Source organism: Bos mutus, chromosome 17, assembly GCF_027580195.1.
Source record: "Bos mutus isolate GX-2022 chromosome 17, NWIPB_WYAK_1.1, whole genome shotgun sequence".
NCBI classification, from domain to species: domain Eukaryota; kingdom Metazoa; phylum Chordata; class Mammalia; order Artiodactyla; family Bovidae; genus Bos; species Bos mutus.
Window position 1 is genome coordinate 12,281,588 of NC_091633.1, and position 15,626 is coordinate 12,297,213.

The 15,626-nt window shown below is 44.9% G+C and overlaps 1 protein-coding gene across 2 annotated transcripts in view; it reads right to left on the minus strand.

Moving 5' to 3' along the window:
* Positions 1–5,281: 5,281 nt before the first annotated feature.
* Positions 5,282–15,626, minus strand: part of TBX5 (T-box transcription factor 5) — a 53,037-nt gene continuing 42,692 nt past the window's right edge. For both annotated transcript variants that reach the window (XM_005895581.2, XM_005895580.2), the window contains exon 9: positions 5,282–6,832. In XM_005895581.2, coding sequence (XP_005895643.1) covers positions 6,255–6,832 — 578 coding nt within the window. In that variant the 3' untranslated portion in view covers positions 5,282–6,254. The remainder of the gene's footprint in view (positions 6,833–15,626) is intronic.

A 15,626-nucleotide genomic window follows, 5' to 3' on the forward strand; every position in this document is an offset into this window, starting at 1 on the left:
AGGGTGCAATCTCCAAAAGAAGGAAGAACAGATGCAGGGAGGTCACAAAATACCAAATACCCATCACACAAGGAATCTAGAACAAATGCAGTTTGTCTGGGTGTTGGCCCCATCTCTGCCATTAAGTAGCCTCTTGGCCTTGGGCAAGTCACTGCCTCCACCCTGGAGACACTCAGACCTTCATTTCCTCTTCTCTAAAGATCAGCAGAGTATGAACATCTGACATTTCCAGGGACCTAAACCTCAGGATTAGAAATGGGGCTTCCTGGAAAAGAATCTGAAAGAATAAATATATATAAACTGAATCACGTTGGTATACACCTGAAACAGCACAACATTGTAAATCAAATTCAATTAAAAATACATAGATAAGGGACTTCTTTAGTGGTCTAGTTTGTGCGCTTGTGTGTATGTATGTATGTGTATATGTGTGTATATATGTGTATATGTGTTTTTGTCTTTTGTGTGCGTGCTTGTGTCTTTGTATATGTGTATATCTGTGTGTTCATGTGTGTGTGCACATGTGTGTACGTATGTATGTGTATATGTATGTATATGTGTGTATATGTGTTTTTGTCTTTTGTGTGCATGCTTGTGTCTTTGTATATGTGTATATCTGTGTGTTCATATGTGTGTGCACACGTGTGTACATATGTATGTGTATATGTATGTATATGTGTGTATATGTGTTTTTGTCTTTTGTGTGCATGCTTGTGTCCTTGTATATGTGTATAACTGTGTGTTCATGTGTGTGTGTGCACATGTGTGTATGTATGTATGTGTATATGTGTGTATATATGTGTATATGTGTTTTGTCTTTTGTGTGCGTGCTTGTGTCCTTGTATATGTGTATATCTGTGTGTTCATGTGTGTGTGTGTGCACATGTGTATGTATGTGTATATGTGTGTATATATGTGTATATGTGTTTTGTCTTTTGTGTGTGTGCTTGTGTCTTTGTATATGTGTATATCTGTGTGTTCATGTGTGTGTGTGCACATGTGTGTATGTATGTATGTGTATATGTATGTATATGTGTGTATATGTGTTTTTGTCTTTTGTGTGCGTGCTTGTGTCCTTGTATATGTGTATATCTGTGTGTTCATGTGTGTGTGTGCACATGTGTGCTTGTGTCTGTGTGTGTGCGTGCTTGTGTGTATTCATTAACAAGAGACCAGTTCTCTCAGGACAATAGTTTGACCCAATAAGAGCACCAAGCCTCCAAAATTCAACCCCAAAAAATGGAGCCAGAGAAATATCCAGATGCCTCCTCGTTTCTGCCAAGGAGAACATCCCACACTCAGCAGGCAGCCGTCTTGGACTGGTACCCAGCTCTGTCACTGCCCACTGTCACCCCTTACAGAATCTCCATCTCTTTATTCTCAAAGCAGATACTGGTAACTCACCTTCCTCACAAATTCCATTTGGTCAATGGCCAAAAAATAAATGTGATTTTGTTTCACTAATTCTATTCCTAATTATAAAGATAATTCATCTTCATCTCAAAAAATAGAAAATATCCAAATACACAGAGAAACTTTAAACACCCACAGTTCTCATCAGCACCAACAATTCTCATCACTGTTATTATTGCGTTCTACATCCTGGTTTTTCTCCTCTGAGCATGATGAATGCAGATGTAGTTAATAAAACTGAGGTGCTGGTGGGCATGCTACTTGTGACCCATTCTTTCAGTCACAATGGGTATTGAGCATCTCCTTCAAGTTGTCTTCATAAATGTGTTTCTTAATGGAAAAGCAGTATTGCACTGTCTGCTTGGACATTAATTTATTTACCCCAACTCCAGTTGTCTCCAGTTTTGTATGATTAAAGAAATCATAATGAGATGGCTGGATGGCATCACCGACTTGATGGATGTGAGTTTGGGTGAACTCCGGAGTTGGTGATGGACAAGGAGGCCTGGCGTGCTGCGATTCATGGGGTCGCAAAGAGTCGGACACGACTGAGTGGAACTGAACTGAACTGAATGAACATCCCAGAAAATAAATATTTGAGCACACCCCAGATTATGACCTTCGGACCAATTCCTTAAAACAGAGTTTTCCAGTTAAATGATTAGCACATTTTTAAGGCTTTTGACTATTTTGCTAAACTCTCCTCCCAAACGGTTTATCTATCTTCATTCCAGCCAGGAGTCTATGAAATTTCCTATTTTCTCATTAGCATCATCATCATTATTATTATTATTTGGCTATGGCAGGTGGTTTGTGGGATCTTAGTTCCCTGACCAGGGATTGAACACAGGCCCTCAGCAGTGAAAGCTCCATGTCCTAACCACTGGACCACCAGGAAATTTCCTGTATTGTTATAATTATTATTAAAATGTGCATTCGCTAAGTCAATGAATAAAAAGTTATATGTAACTTGCATTTCATGGATCAAAGTCTTTCTTTATTAAGCATGTACTGAGATAGGGACTTAACTGGACATGTCCAGAGATAATTATCTCAAACCTCACAAAAGTCCTTTGAAGCAGGTAAAAGAGGTCCTTTTCGTGACCAAGGAAGCCAAGGCTTGGACAGACTTAGGTTCCATGCTGAGCTCTGCCACACTGTTGTGAGTGCTCCCAAGCTCTCTGGGCTCATACTAATGGTCAGAGTCTCTGATGGCTCTGGTGCTCCTCTGCCTCATAACTTTAATTCCCACACTTGAGTGCTCAGTGTTGGACAAGGAAGCCAGAAGGATGCTGTACTGTTTCTCTCCCAAGTACAAAGAAGCCCACCAGCTCACAAATCCTGTCTGTCCTCTGCAGCTATGGTGAGAAACTGGAAAAGACCTTACACCATCAGTAGGTCTTCGACAGATAGGAGTATCTTTCACACAGGTTGGGACTCCAACACATGCTTGTTGAACAAATGAATAAAGGTAGACTCGGTGATTACTATCCATTCATGAACCTGTAGCTCATTCCTCCACCCCCATTTCTGCCTCAGGACCTTTGCACAAGCTGTTCCCACTGCCTGAAAGGTTTCCTTCCCAACTTTTCATGTGGCTAATTCCTGCTCATCATTCAGCGTTCAAAACCCAGGTTAGGACTCCATGTTTTATTTCTTTATGACATTACGCACACTGCTTTCATAGTTCTCCCTGCCTTTGCAATTACTCATTAAGAAGACAATTACCTAAGGGCTGTTTCTCTCAGTAAAGCCATAAACTCCAGGCTGACACAACCTCTATGACCTTGTTCATCACTGTGTCCTCCATGCTTACCCCTTGTCCAGTCCAGAGCAAGCATCCACGAAAGATATTACAGAAATATAGTCATTTGTGTTGTGTCTTTTTAAATTTTTAAATATTTTTTTTAATGTGGACCATTTTAAAAGTCTTTCTTTAATTTGTTACAGTATGCTTCTGTTTTATCCTTTGGTTTTTTGGCCATGAGGCATGTGGGATCTTAGCTCCTCAACCAAGGATCAAACCTACATCCCCTGCCTTGGAAGGCAAAGTCTTAACCCCTGGATCACCAGGGAAGTCCCCAGTGTTGTGTCTTTTGACATCTAAACAATGATAAGACTACATGAATCTTTGGATATGACATCCTTAAACCTACCAATTTAGTATAAAGGTCCTTTATTACCACTGTTTGGAACCCGAAGAGGTCAGTTAGCTTCTGTTATGAAGGACAGTGTCCCCTTTTTGATTTATGAAGCTTGGACATATTTTTAATGACTCTCCAAAGAAGCGACTGTTTGAGTGCTGGAGATAGGAGTGTTAACTCAGTATTCTTGTGATGCTCTTGAGAAAGACTAAGACTGCTTATCTTGTGTAGTTGGTTAATTAGTTGGGAAGGTAAGTTTTTCAAATCCCCTTTATTAACTCATGAGAGTAAATATCTAGAGTACAGTCAGAACTTCTCCAGTAAAACTTAACTCATTCATTCTCTGTGGGGACAGGAAGGCCATTGACCTAGTTTCTCCATCGTACTTGAGAGAAGCTGAATTGTCATCTCTTTATAATTAATTCACACTTCCTGGGAGTTCTCTGCTAGGAAAGGTCCAGGGGGACCCGATTAAATGAATAATTTGGAATCAACAAGCCAGTTGTTCTTGTTTTAAGGCAATGTGACACATTTGATGGTTCTAGATCATTTGAAAGGTATGGGCACCAAAATTATAAAAATAGAAAAAAAAATGGCAGCACTAAACTCGTTACAGGTTTGCTGCTCTGTTTTGCCCTCTAAGTGTCAGGACAAACTCATACATCCTAAATCTGTGGGCTTTGAGTAAATATCCACAGAAGGTTCAGAAAGTTACCTGAATTGGGGACCTCTGAAACAAGTCATTGCAATAAATTAACTCAAAGAAAGAAATCTTTCAGAAAACCAAGTATTATTAGGTATGGCCAATATCATTTTTTTTTACCAGTTAGGATTCCTGATTTTTCTTTTCCAGTGCCGACTCAAATTCAGTTAAAACAAATATCTCCATTCCAGAAGTCTAAGTCAGTGGATAAACACATTCAGCTCCATCATGCTTGAATACAGGATTCCAAACACCCCTGAGAACAGCTGGAGAAAGCAGATGGGGTGAAAAATTCACCTGCCAGACAACTTCTGTTTCCTCCACTGAATCTCCTCTCAATTCAGTCCATTGAAAGAACACAGGGGGAAAAAATGGGTGTTCAAGTCCCTTGTACTTTTTAAAGCACATGGTATTTATTAGGCATTAACTGGCACACAAATATACGAAACGAGTACTTAATTCTCATCCCACCCCGCCCTTAGCAACATAAAAAGACATAATCGCAGAAAGACACTGAATGACAAACAGACTCACACACTCTTACGTACTTGAACATACGCAGTCTCACATATTACCCTGTTCTCTTTATTAGGGTCAGTTTAAAAAAAAAAACACAATAACTTTTTTTAATCATGAAAGCAAAGCACATTTGAAAGGGAAGGAAAAATGCAAACTTGGTTTTGAGTATCAATAAAATTAAAAGCTTTTGGCCAGCTCCCATGCTGGATTCCGTTTCAGGTTATTACTTAATTAGAACTCCTATTTATAAATAAATAGTACCAGTAAAATATTACATCTGAAGAACCCTGCAATAACGTTTTACTTACACACTTTCTTTTAATACCATTTTCTGCTTTCAGTAACCACAGTTTAGGGTCTGCATTTGCTGCTGGTGTGATGTCTTTGGAGAACGCGCCTCAGTGAATAAGTCTGGCTTCTTCTTTAGGGATGGTGGTGGTGCTTTTGTATCCAGTTTGGGTCATCGGCGGCGGTGATGGAGGTTTGGAAGCTGGGGGCTGGCTTTGTTGGTTTTTTTTTTTGGTTATCAGGACGAATATTTATTTTGGCTTTTTCACAACGCTTGTCAGCACAGAGCTTGCGCCTTCCTTATCACAGTTCTGCCCGCATGTAAACCGGGGCTTTTTAAGTTTTTCAAAGCGAGATTTCCGGTTGGGAAGGTATAGGCCACGTTTCAGCGGGCGGGAAGGACGCGGAGACGGGAGGGCCGAGTGAGATAGGACGCCAGATGGAGTCGGGCGTTATCCTGACCCCACTGGTGGGCAGGAGGCAAACCTGGGCTCCGTGAGGATGGGGAAGGGAGGCCAAGATCAGAGAGAAGCTGGGGCGCAGGGAAGCTTGGCAGAAACATCCCTGGCAGAGGTAGGTAATTTCTTAGTCAAGAGGGAGGGTGGCCAATTTAGGTTTGGGGGGTTGGAGGAGTATTTGAGGGGAACCCCACAAGTACATATCTTGAAACATACTTGCCTCAGACCTCCCCCAAATAAGGGACTGGGTCCCATTAAGAAAATTGAAAGAAAAAAAAATATATTATTATTTATTATATAACAACGTCAACATTAACACCAAGACAGGGAAGGACTCCAACTACGCATGAGGATCAAACACTCCAGGAGGCAGGACTTTCTGGAGTCCAAAAGAAGAAATCAGGGAGGGCGTCCTGGAGGTGGTGTGATTGTGGCCGGTCGAGGAGGGTGGTGGTCGTGGAGGGGGGCGGGGGAGGGTGGGGACTCATCTCTTCTTGTCGTTTTTTAGTTTTGAGACAAAACAAAGTCACATTTTTTGAATTGTGGTTTCAAGCGACTGATTACATCAGTGTCGGGGTGGGGGGTGTGGGGGCAGGGGCAGTTCTCAAGTGCAGACGTGAATGCAGGGTGAAATGAGACATCTCTTCCGTGGGGTTCTCCCTGTGGCTGTCTCTCTCTCCCACTCTCTCCCCTCCCTCTGGAAATGGCAGCAGAGGAGCAGGCCTGGCCTTAGCTGTTGTCATTCCACTCTGGAACCATGCCGACTCCGTGCACGGCGGAGTGGTACTGATGCGGGGACAGGGTCCTTGGTACACCGTGAGAGTACAGAAACTCCGACGCCTGAAGGCTGCCTGGGGACTGGAGGCCAGTCTGAGGCCCGCACTGCCTGACCACAGGCTGGTGGGCCACGGAGGTCTGGTGCTGGAACATTCCCTCTCCGAGCTGCGGGGAGCCGTGGTTGGCCATGCTGGCCAGCCGGGGGACCAGGGGCCCCGAGGTGAAGTGGGCGGAGAAGTGCTGATAGGGTAGCCTGTCCATGGGCTGCACGGTGGTGACCGTGCAGCTGCTGTATGAGGACATACTGGGCCAGGCGTTGCAGCTAATGTCCTCCAGGCTGGGCACGGGCTCGCTGGGGGGCGCGGAGCTGGCGTACATGCAGGCCTGCCGCTGGGCTGACTCTGTCCGGTAGGAGGCACCCAGGCCCTGCTGCTGGGGGTAGCCAGAGCGGTAGAAGGGGTCCTCCTCGCTAGGTGATGTCTCCATGTAGGGCTTCTTATAGGGATGGTCTGTGCTGGAACATTCTTCATCTGTGGGAAGACAGGACGACAGACACCCATGAGGCCAGGGACCAGCCACCCCACAGCTCAAGGCTGAGACAGCCATTTGGCCCAAGGATGGAAGGATTAAGTCTGGAAGATGATTAGCTCCAACCTCCGTTCTGATCATTAAGGGGATGGCCTGTCACGGCTAAGACTTTGGGCTACGGAGCCCTAAGCAAACAGTTTGACCTTTCCGAGCCCAGTTTCTTTTTTAAAAAATAAATTTCAGTGTATTCCCTCAGTAGAACATTAATGCAATTGTTATAGAAGATGCTTTGTATAGTTTCTAGTAAGCTGGGGAGATTGAGCTCAGCTTCTTCACCTATAAAATGGAAAGAGTCATAACGGCACTAGAAAGGGAAGCTCTAATGAAATAGGAAAATATAGCTTAAGTACTTAGTCCAGAGCTTGGTACAAGGAAACGTTCAATAAATGACAATTATTATTATTCTCTTCCTCCCCAGCATGTAAATTTCAGGAAGGCAACATATGGTCTGGAACACCCACCACTATCTTCCCAGAACCTGGGGCTTATACCTAATAACAATAACAACAGCATCAACCATAACAATAAAAACACTACAGGGCTTACTGTCTGTCACCGTTCTGAGTACTCTTCATGAGGTCACCCATTTAATCTCAACAACCCCATGAGGTGTGTTTTCTTAGTATCCTCATCTTACAGACGAGAGAAAGGAGACACACAGAGGTTGAGAAACCTGCCTGATGCACCATGGTGACCTGCATAGGAAGTCCAAAAAGGAGGGGATACATGCATATGTGAGGCCGATTCGTTTTGCTGTACAGGAGAAACTAGCATGGCGTTGTAAAGTGACTGTAAGGAGAAGGGGATGACAGGAGATGAGATGGCTGGATGGCATCACCGATTCGATGGACATGAATCTGAGCCAACTCCGGGAGATAGCGAAGGACAGGGGAGCCTGGTGTGCTCAGTCCACGGAGTCGCAAAGAGTCAGACATGACTGAGTGACTGAACGACAACAATAATAAAAAAATCTTGCCCATGGTCCTCTATGGCTGATAAACAGCGGAGTTGGGATTAGCATCCTAGGAATCTGATGATAAAATCCCTGCTCTTCAATCCATGCTAGACATTAAGACATGCAGCAGATACTTCTGGAATGGATGGAACAGTGAGTGGACAGACGGATTCATGGATGGAAACTGGAATGAATCCCCAAACCCCTTCCTGACATCTCATGTGAACAAGGAAGGGCCTAGTTAGGATCGGTGGAGTTGGTAATGGACACGGTAATTGGTACAGTACAATTACTGTGTCACCGTTTCCTCGCCAAGCAAGTCACTTCCCTCCTGTGGGCACTAATTAATCCCTAAGAGAGAGCAATGGATAGAGAGTTCTGTCTCTGAAAGAGGGTCTCCCTTAACTACTTTGGGGTCACCGACCCCCTTGGGTTCTAACAAAAGTGTTGGGCTCTCTCCTAGGAAAAAAACACTGAAGGACAACATTTTGAGAACTGTAGGCATAGACAAAAGCAATGCATACAACTTCAAGGGGCTCAAAGACTCCCTAAGATGCAGACCTCAGTTAAAAAACCTAGACATGCATGAGCCTGACTCTGGCCCTTTTACTTAATATCGGTGGGATACTACCAAGGTATCTGCCATCTCTGGGACTCCTTTTTACCATCTTCGAATCAGAGTCAGCAATACTTACCTCACTGCGCAACTCAGGCATAATAGTATCGAGCATGGAAATCTCCTGTATCCATCACCCAGGGCAGCTCGTGTTGCCAGGGTAACACCACCTGTGTCCTGGCAGACCCCCTCCGTAATAACACACCTCCAGGTGTTTCCTTCAGGGGAAGCAGTCCTAGGGAGTTTCTACTGAGGCATAAACCTCACACGGATTCATTCCTTGGCTGGGATTTTACTCCCCAAGCTGGAGATTTTTCTTTCCTCACTTCCGATCTCTTTCTAATGAACAACACCAAGAAATATGCCGATAATAATTGAGAACTAGACTTAGAAAACAGAGTCTTTTCCCAGCTGTGCTGTCAAATGGTGATACGGTCTGGGTAAGCCACTCTATCTTTCATGCCTAAACTTTACAATAAAAGAACATACTTGCCTCTTAAAAAAAAAAAAAGTCTATATAAAAAAAAGGAAATATGCCATGTTTGGGGTGTGAAGAAAAGTGAAACCCTGGGACACTCCCACACCTGTGAGCACAATGATGGTTGATGGCAGGACATAGGACTAAATAAGGAAGGAAATAAGAGCTAGAATTTATTGAACACCTACTAAGTGACCTAACTCCAATCTCACCGTCATTCCTCGAGGTGGCTGTTCTCATTCTCGGCTCTAAGAGGCAGAAACCAAAGCTCAGAGAAGTGACCTGCTCAAGGCCATGCAGCTGGGAAGGAGTGGAAGCTGAAATCAAAGACATGACTAATTCACTTTGCCGACCGCACCTTGCCTCCAGCTCTCTAGATTTCTCCTATCCAATGCCACTCCTTCAGCCTCCCAACAAATACTGACTTAGCCCTCACCAAGCCCCTACCAGGCGCTGGTCAACTGCTGCGGTCCTGCTCAGAGCACATCCTTGGCTCCTCTCCATCCTTCCCCATCCAGGGGCAAGGGAACGAGGGCAGGACCTACAAGAGCAGGAGGCTGACACTGTGATGAGCAGGTAGTCCTTAGGGGTAAATCTTCAAGTCAGTCTTCTCCCCCCAGTAAGTCCCACGGCTTAGCACTGGACTATAAGCCAAGAGCCCATGCCAACTAGGGTAGCTTGGATGTGGGTTCCACCCAACACCTCCACTCTCATCATTCTCCAGGTGATACCCCCAGGTACCTCCGAAATCTCCCCCCAAACGTGTATCTTCACATCTAGGTTTTACCCATCTAATAGCAAGTGCTTATTTTCAGCTAAACTTTCTGGGACACATCTGGGACCCATAGGATACTCAAACACTGGTCCCCAAAAATTGAAAAATGCAATCATCTTTCCTCCAGGTGTTCTAGCTATATGATGCCAACCATCCAGATGTTTGAAGACATCCAGATGAGCAAGGGTCCATATTTTTCACTTTTCAACCCAGTATTTTGGGGGCATCTTAAGGACACTGCTACACACCATTTATTTATTTATTTTTGTCCTGGCCACCTCCTCCTTCAATTCCTTCCCTCCATTCTTCCTTCCCTCCACCCCTCAGATCCATAAATCTGAATGTTTCCATTGTTGCTGGAATAATAACCTTTGGGTTTTCCATTTAACCAGGGTGTTCCCCTTTTCAATAATAGAAAGTACAGCTGCAGGGTACCCTTGGCAAGAGAAAAAAAAAGGCAAACTAACCAGTCCCAAGTTTCTGATCCCCTTCCAGATTGGTTACAAGTAAAACAAGGAAGGATAATATGAAAAAGGCCAGAGCCACATTTTTGAAAATCGTAAAATTACACATTCCAAGGCTTAATACTCCAAAGATCTGATGCAGAGTCCTAAGAAAAACTTGATGCTGGGTTATTGACGGAAACAGGACTTAAGCATTCTCCAGTTTCTCTTGATCCTCATCATACTCTAACAAAATTCCAAAGCTAGGATCAAAACTTCACACTGGTCACGATAAATGCTTGGGATGTAATCTCTGTGTTTATTTTTGTGATGGCTTGGTTTCTATCTTTTTATTGGAAGCCTGATAACTGATCAACAGCAAATACATCTGTCCCAGGCGAGTCCTGCTTATCTTCCACAGTTGAGGGAATGGGCTGCAGTCAAAGGTCAAGTCCTTGATGAGATGAGTCCACAGCTTGCTTTCAGAAAGCTGTATATGGGTGGTCAATTACACTTCAAATGTCCAAAACCCAGCTGAGTCCCTTGGATAACAGTAAAGCTCTTCCTGATTCTTACCACCGATCACCACACCACATCGTGAAAAACCCTAGTGCCTGGCATGTTTCCGGATGTTGTTGATTCTGGATAAAATGGCTTTAATGATGAAGCCAGGATACAGATTTTAGGGCACTGAGTTATGTCTCTTGACTCACTGGATACATAACCTTGGGCAAACCCCTAGACCTTCAAATCTCAGATCTTGTTTGTATTATACACAGGGTGCTAATGTGCTAAGTCACTTCAGTCGTGTCCAACTCTTTGAGACCTCATGGACTGTAGCCCACCAGGCTCCTCTGTCTGTGGGATTCTCTAGGCAAGAATACTGAAGTGGGGTGCCATTCCCTTCTCCAGGGGATCTTCCCAACCCAGGGATCAAATCTGAGTCTCCTGAGGCTCCTGTATCAAAGGCAGATTCTTTACCACTGAGCAGTCAGGGAAACCCATTATACATGAAGATGATAGATAAATTTCATGTAGGAATTGAGATAATAATAGTGCAGTCTAGTTTCTATTTTCCTTGTATTTAAACTAAGTATTCCAATCTTATCTGTCCAAGTAATACAATTCTACTCTCTTTCCCCTCTTGGAAGACTGGATAGACGGCTCTGTGAAGGTCGTCCAATACTGGAAGGTATTTGGGTGAACTCCAGAGCTAGGAAACTCATAAAGCTAATTTCAAATCTCTGATCCCATTGAGCAAAGATTTTCACCATTGCCAAACAGGTCACTTCCCTTGCTGATGGAGTTCATTCAGATGAAAGATTGTGGGGGAGTCTTCACAGATAAAGACACTGGAGGCAGAGAGATGAAATGCCACTCCTTAGCCGAGTGACCTTTGCCAAGTCAGAAGTAGAACTCTAATTCAGGCCTTATGACTCTGAACAGTGCTCTTTCTGATAGATGGCCCCAGCCTTCCAGCCTTCAAGAAACCCACTGTGTTCAGAGACTATGAACAGGTGGTAACCTTGATTCTTTGGATGGATGAATGAATGGATGGATGGATGGATAGATGGATGGACAGATGGATGGACAGATAGATAGATGGAACGACAGATGGATGAATAGATGGATGGGTAGATGAATAGATGGATGGGTGGATAGATGGATGGATGGGTGGATGGATGGATGGACAGATGAATGGATAGATGGATGGACAGATAGATAGATGGAAGGACAGATGGATGAATGGATGGGTAGGTGGATGAACAGATGTATGGATGGACAGACAGATGGATAGATAGTTGGATGGATGGATGGATTGGTATGTATGTGTTTGTCCCCATGGTGTTAGCTCTTAACCTTAAAGTAAAAAGAACTTGGATGGTACTGTGGGAAGACTGGGAATCAAAGACTCCAGTTCAAATCTCAGTGAGTCACTATCCAAAGCCATGGGATGTACTGACTTGCTTGCTATCAGTCTCCCCCAGTGAGAATACAAGCTTCCTGGGAATAGAGACCTTTGCCATCTCTCTCCCCTTATCTTCAGCATACAGCACAGTGCCCGGTATAAAGTGTGCCATTAATATTTATTTGATGACTGCAGCCTGGATTGGCCACTCATCAGCCATATAACCTTGGGAATCTATCCCAAGCTCTTATTCCTCTATTTGCCTCCTATTTGCCACAGGGGTGGAAGGCATCTCCTGTGACTCAAAGACTACAGGGAGACTCCAGTGAAGGAAAGGGTGTGGGGTTGCTCTAAAAACCAAGGAGGCTGAGGAAATGCAAAGCCCTTAACGGTACCCAATTTCACTCCCCTTTCCTTCTCAGTATCCAGTGCAATAACTGGCTTTGCTAAAACCTTTATTTGGGTCGCCTCTGGTTTCCAGTGCTTGGGGAGGGCTGTCAGGGTGGGAAGGAGAGAGAAAGACAGACAAGTGGTCTCCCAGGCCCGGGTGAACTGGATGTGATTGAGTGGCGTTGATAAAACACTTTCCCAGCTTTTTTAGCTCCTCCCATCAGGAGAGATAGTTTGGAGACAGCTGGGTCCAAACACAAGGGGCCCCCCGGCTGGCCTGGTCCTTTGACATTTCACTGGGGCTGCCTCCTGGGCCGGTTGGAAAGGAGACAGACAATGAGGGGAAGTCAGATAGTGGGGCAGGCAGGGGCCGGGGTGGGAGAGAAGCCACCCATGGAGTTATCACTTAACGGGAGTCCCAAACTGGAAGGAAACCTCGGCTGATTCCTTATCGCTTTACAATGGAGGCTGATGATGAATTGCTTTTTGTCGTCTCCGAGGCAGGCAGGCAGGACAGATGGAGCTTGGCTGGAATGTTCTCTGTCCCTAGGAGCTGTCTTTTCTGGGTAGAGCGAGGCAAGAGGGGCAGAGGTTTCTGCAAAGGTAAAATGAGCCCTGCACCCCAAGTGCACAGACCTCAGAATGAATCAGGGGGCGGAGCTGCTTACTCGCTGGGTGACTCTGTGCCAGTTATTCCATCTCTCTGAGCCTCAGGGTCCACATCTGTCAAAGAGGGGGCAATCCTTCACCTTGTTATCTGCAACCAGTCGCAACGTCCTGACTCCTCTGACATCTCCAGCTCTTCTCCACACTCCTTGGTCTGAGCCATCACCATCTCACACACCTTGGAGCCTATGAACCATCCCTGGCATCAGTTCAATCACAGCAAAGGGACTGGCTCAAAACAAAACCAAAATCACATCCCTCATGGATTCAAGCCCCTGCAAAGGCCACCCGTCAGTGTTAAAGATAAAGATAAAGATAAAGATAAAGATAAAAATAAAATCCGAACCCTTCAAAGTGGCTCACAAGGGCTAGCATTGTGCTGGTCCTGCCTTCCTCAGCAGCCTTCTCTCCCATCACTCTTCCCTGTTCTGTCTTCAAACCATGCTGGCCTTATGTCCACTCCCCCAGTGAGAGGGGCCTCCCCATTTTCCAAGGGTCTGCTCTTCTCTATGCCTAGACACCTACTTGGCTCCCCAATCTCATATATGACACCCACTCTCCATAGACCTCAGCTGAAATTCTTCCCTGACACCCCACTCTAGTCCAATAATCCACTTGGCTGTTTTTTCTTTAATAACTTTTTAAAAACACTTATTTATTTGGCTGTGTCCGATCTTTGTTACAGCATGATGCCCAGATTCGGCTGCCCCGTGGCATACAGGATCTCAGTTTCCCAACCAGGGATTGAACTCACGTCCCCTGCATTGGAAGTGTGGATTCTCAACCACTGGGCCACCAGGGAAGTCCCCCACTTTGCTTTCTGTTAGCACTTTGTGTATCTCCATAGCATTGGATTTCCACTGCCATCAAACAAGTCAGTAACAAGTCATAGTAATGTCTGAACTGCTTGAAACGGTGTGCGTTTCCCAAAGTCAGGGCAGCTGTGAGCTCACCTTCAGTAGAGGACTTATAGGTACCAGGTTCTCAAGTGCATCACCGGGATTATCTCATTTCATCTCATGACAACCCTGCAGCGTAAGCGCTACTGTCCTCCCCTATTCTGCAGAAAAGCTGGCTGAGGCTCAGAAAGCTGAAGCAAGTTACCCACCATCATGCTGCTGGGAAGTATCAGCTGCTGGGGGAGACTGCAGTGGACCAGCCACCAACTCCAGCTTTCCTGGGGGCCACCTCAAGTCGATTCCAAGCTCACGCAAGGATCCCAGCAAAGCACCACGTGCAGGACAACCACTCCCATCACCCAAAGAGGTTCACAGCCTTGCATTCAAAGCCTTCCTCCTGTATCCTCCAGGAGTGCATTTCCAAGGATGCTGCTATCAATATCGAACCTAAAACAGCACCCTGATTCTTTGTAACTAGGTCTGGCATCAATTTAATTGAAAGAACTCTTTAATTCAAACCTGTGAGCTCTTCATCAGCAAATAGGACCCAATCTCAAGAGCAGATCTCTAGTGGGACGATGAAATTTGGAGACTGCAGCTCATAAGCAAAGGTAATGGAGACAGGTACGGTGATGGTTCACAGTCCAGGCAGAGTCTGCAGGCCAGGCGTGGGTTCAAACTCTGCCTTTAAGAACCATCAGTTCGGACTTCCCTGGTGGTCCAGAGGTTGAGAGTCTGCCTGCCAATGCAGGGGTCACAGGTTCGATCCCTGGTCTGGGAAGATTCCACATGCCGCAGGGCAACTGAGCCTGTGCTCTACAGCCTGGGAGCCACAACCACTGAGCCCACATGCTGCATATACGGAAACCCGCGCTCCCTAGAGCCTGTGCTCCCCAACAAGAGAAGCCACTGCAATGAGAAGCCCAAGCGCCGCAGCTAGAGAGCAGCCCACACGCAGCAACGAAGACCCAATGCAGCCAAAATAAATAAGTAAATAAAAATAAATAAAATATTTTTTAAAGTAGCTTTAAAAAAAAGAACATCAATGAAGTAAGTCAGAAAGAAAAACACTAATACAGTATATTAACGCATATATATGGAATTTAGAAAGATGGTAACCATCACCCTATATGCTAGACCACAAAAGAGACACAGATATAAAGAACAGACTTTTGGACTCTGTGGGAGAAAGCAAGGGTGGGATGATTTGAGAGAATAGCATTGAAACATGTATATTACCATATGTGAAATAGATCACCAGTCCAAGCTCGATGCATGAAACAGGGCGCTCAAAGCCAGTGCACTGGGACAACCCTGAGGGATGGGGTGGGGAGGGAGGTGGGTGGGGGTTCAGGATGGGGACACATGTACACCCATGGCTGATTCATGTCAATGTATGGCAAAAACCACTACAATATTGTAAAGTAATTAGCCTCCAATTAAAATAAATTAATTAATTAAAAGAAAAAAAAACAACTATCAGCTCACAATTTTCCCTCGGGTTCCCTATTTGTAAAATGGGTTTATATAACAGTGCCTACTTAATAATGTTCCTGAAAAGGTTGTAGCCTGGAACCTCGGCAGGGCTCCCTGAAATATAATATG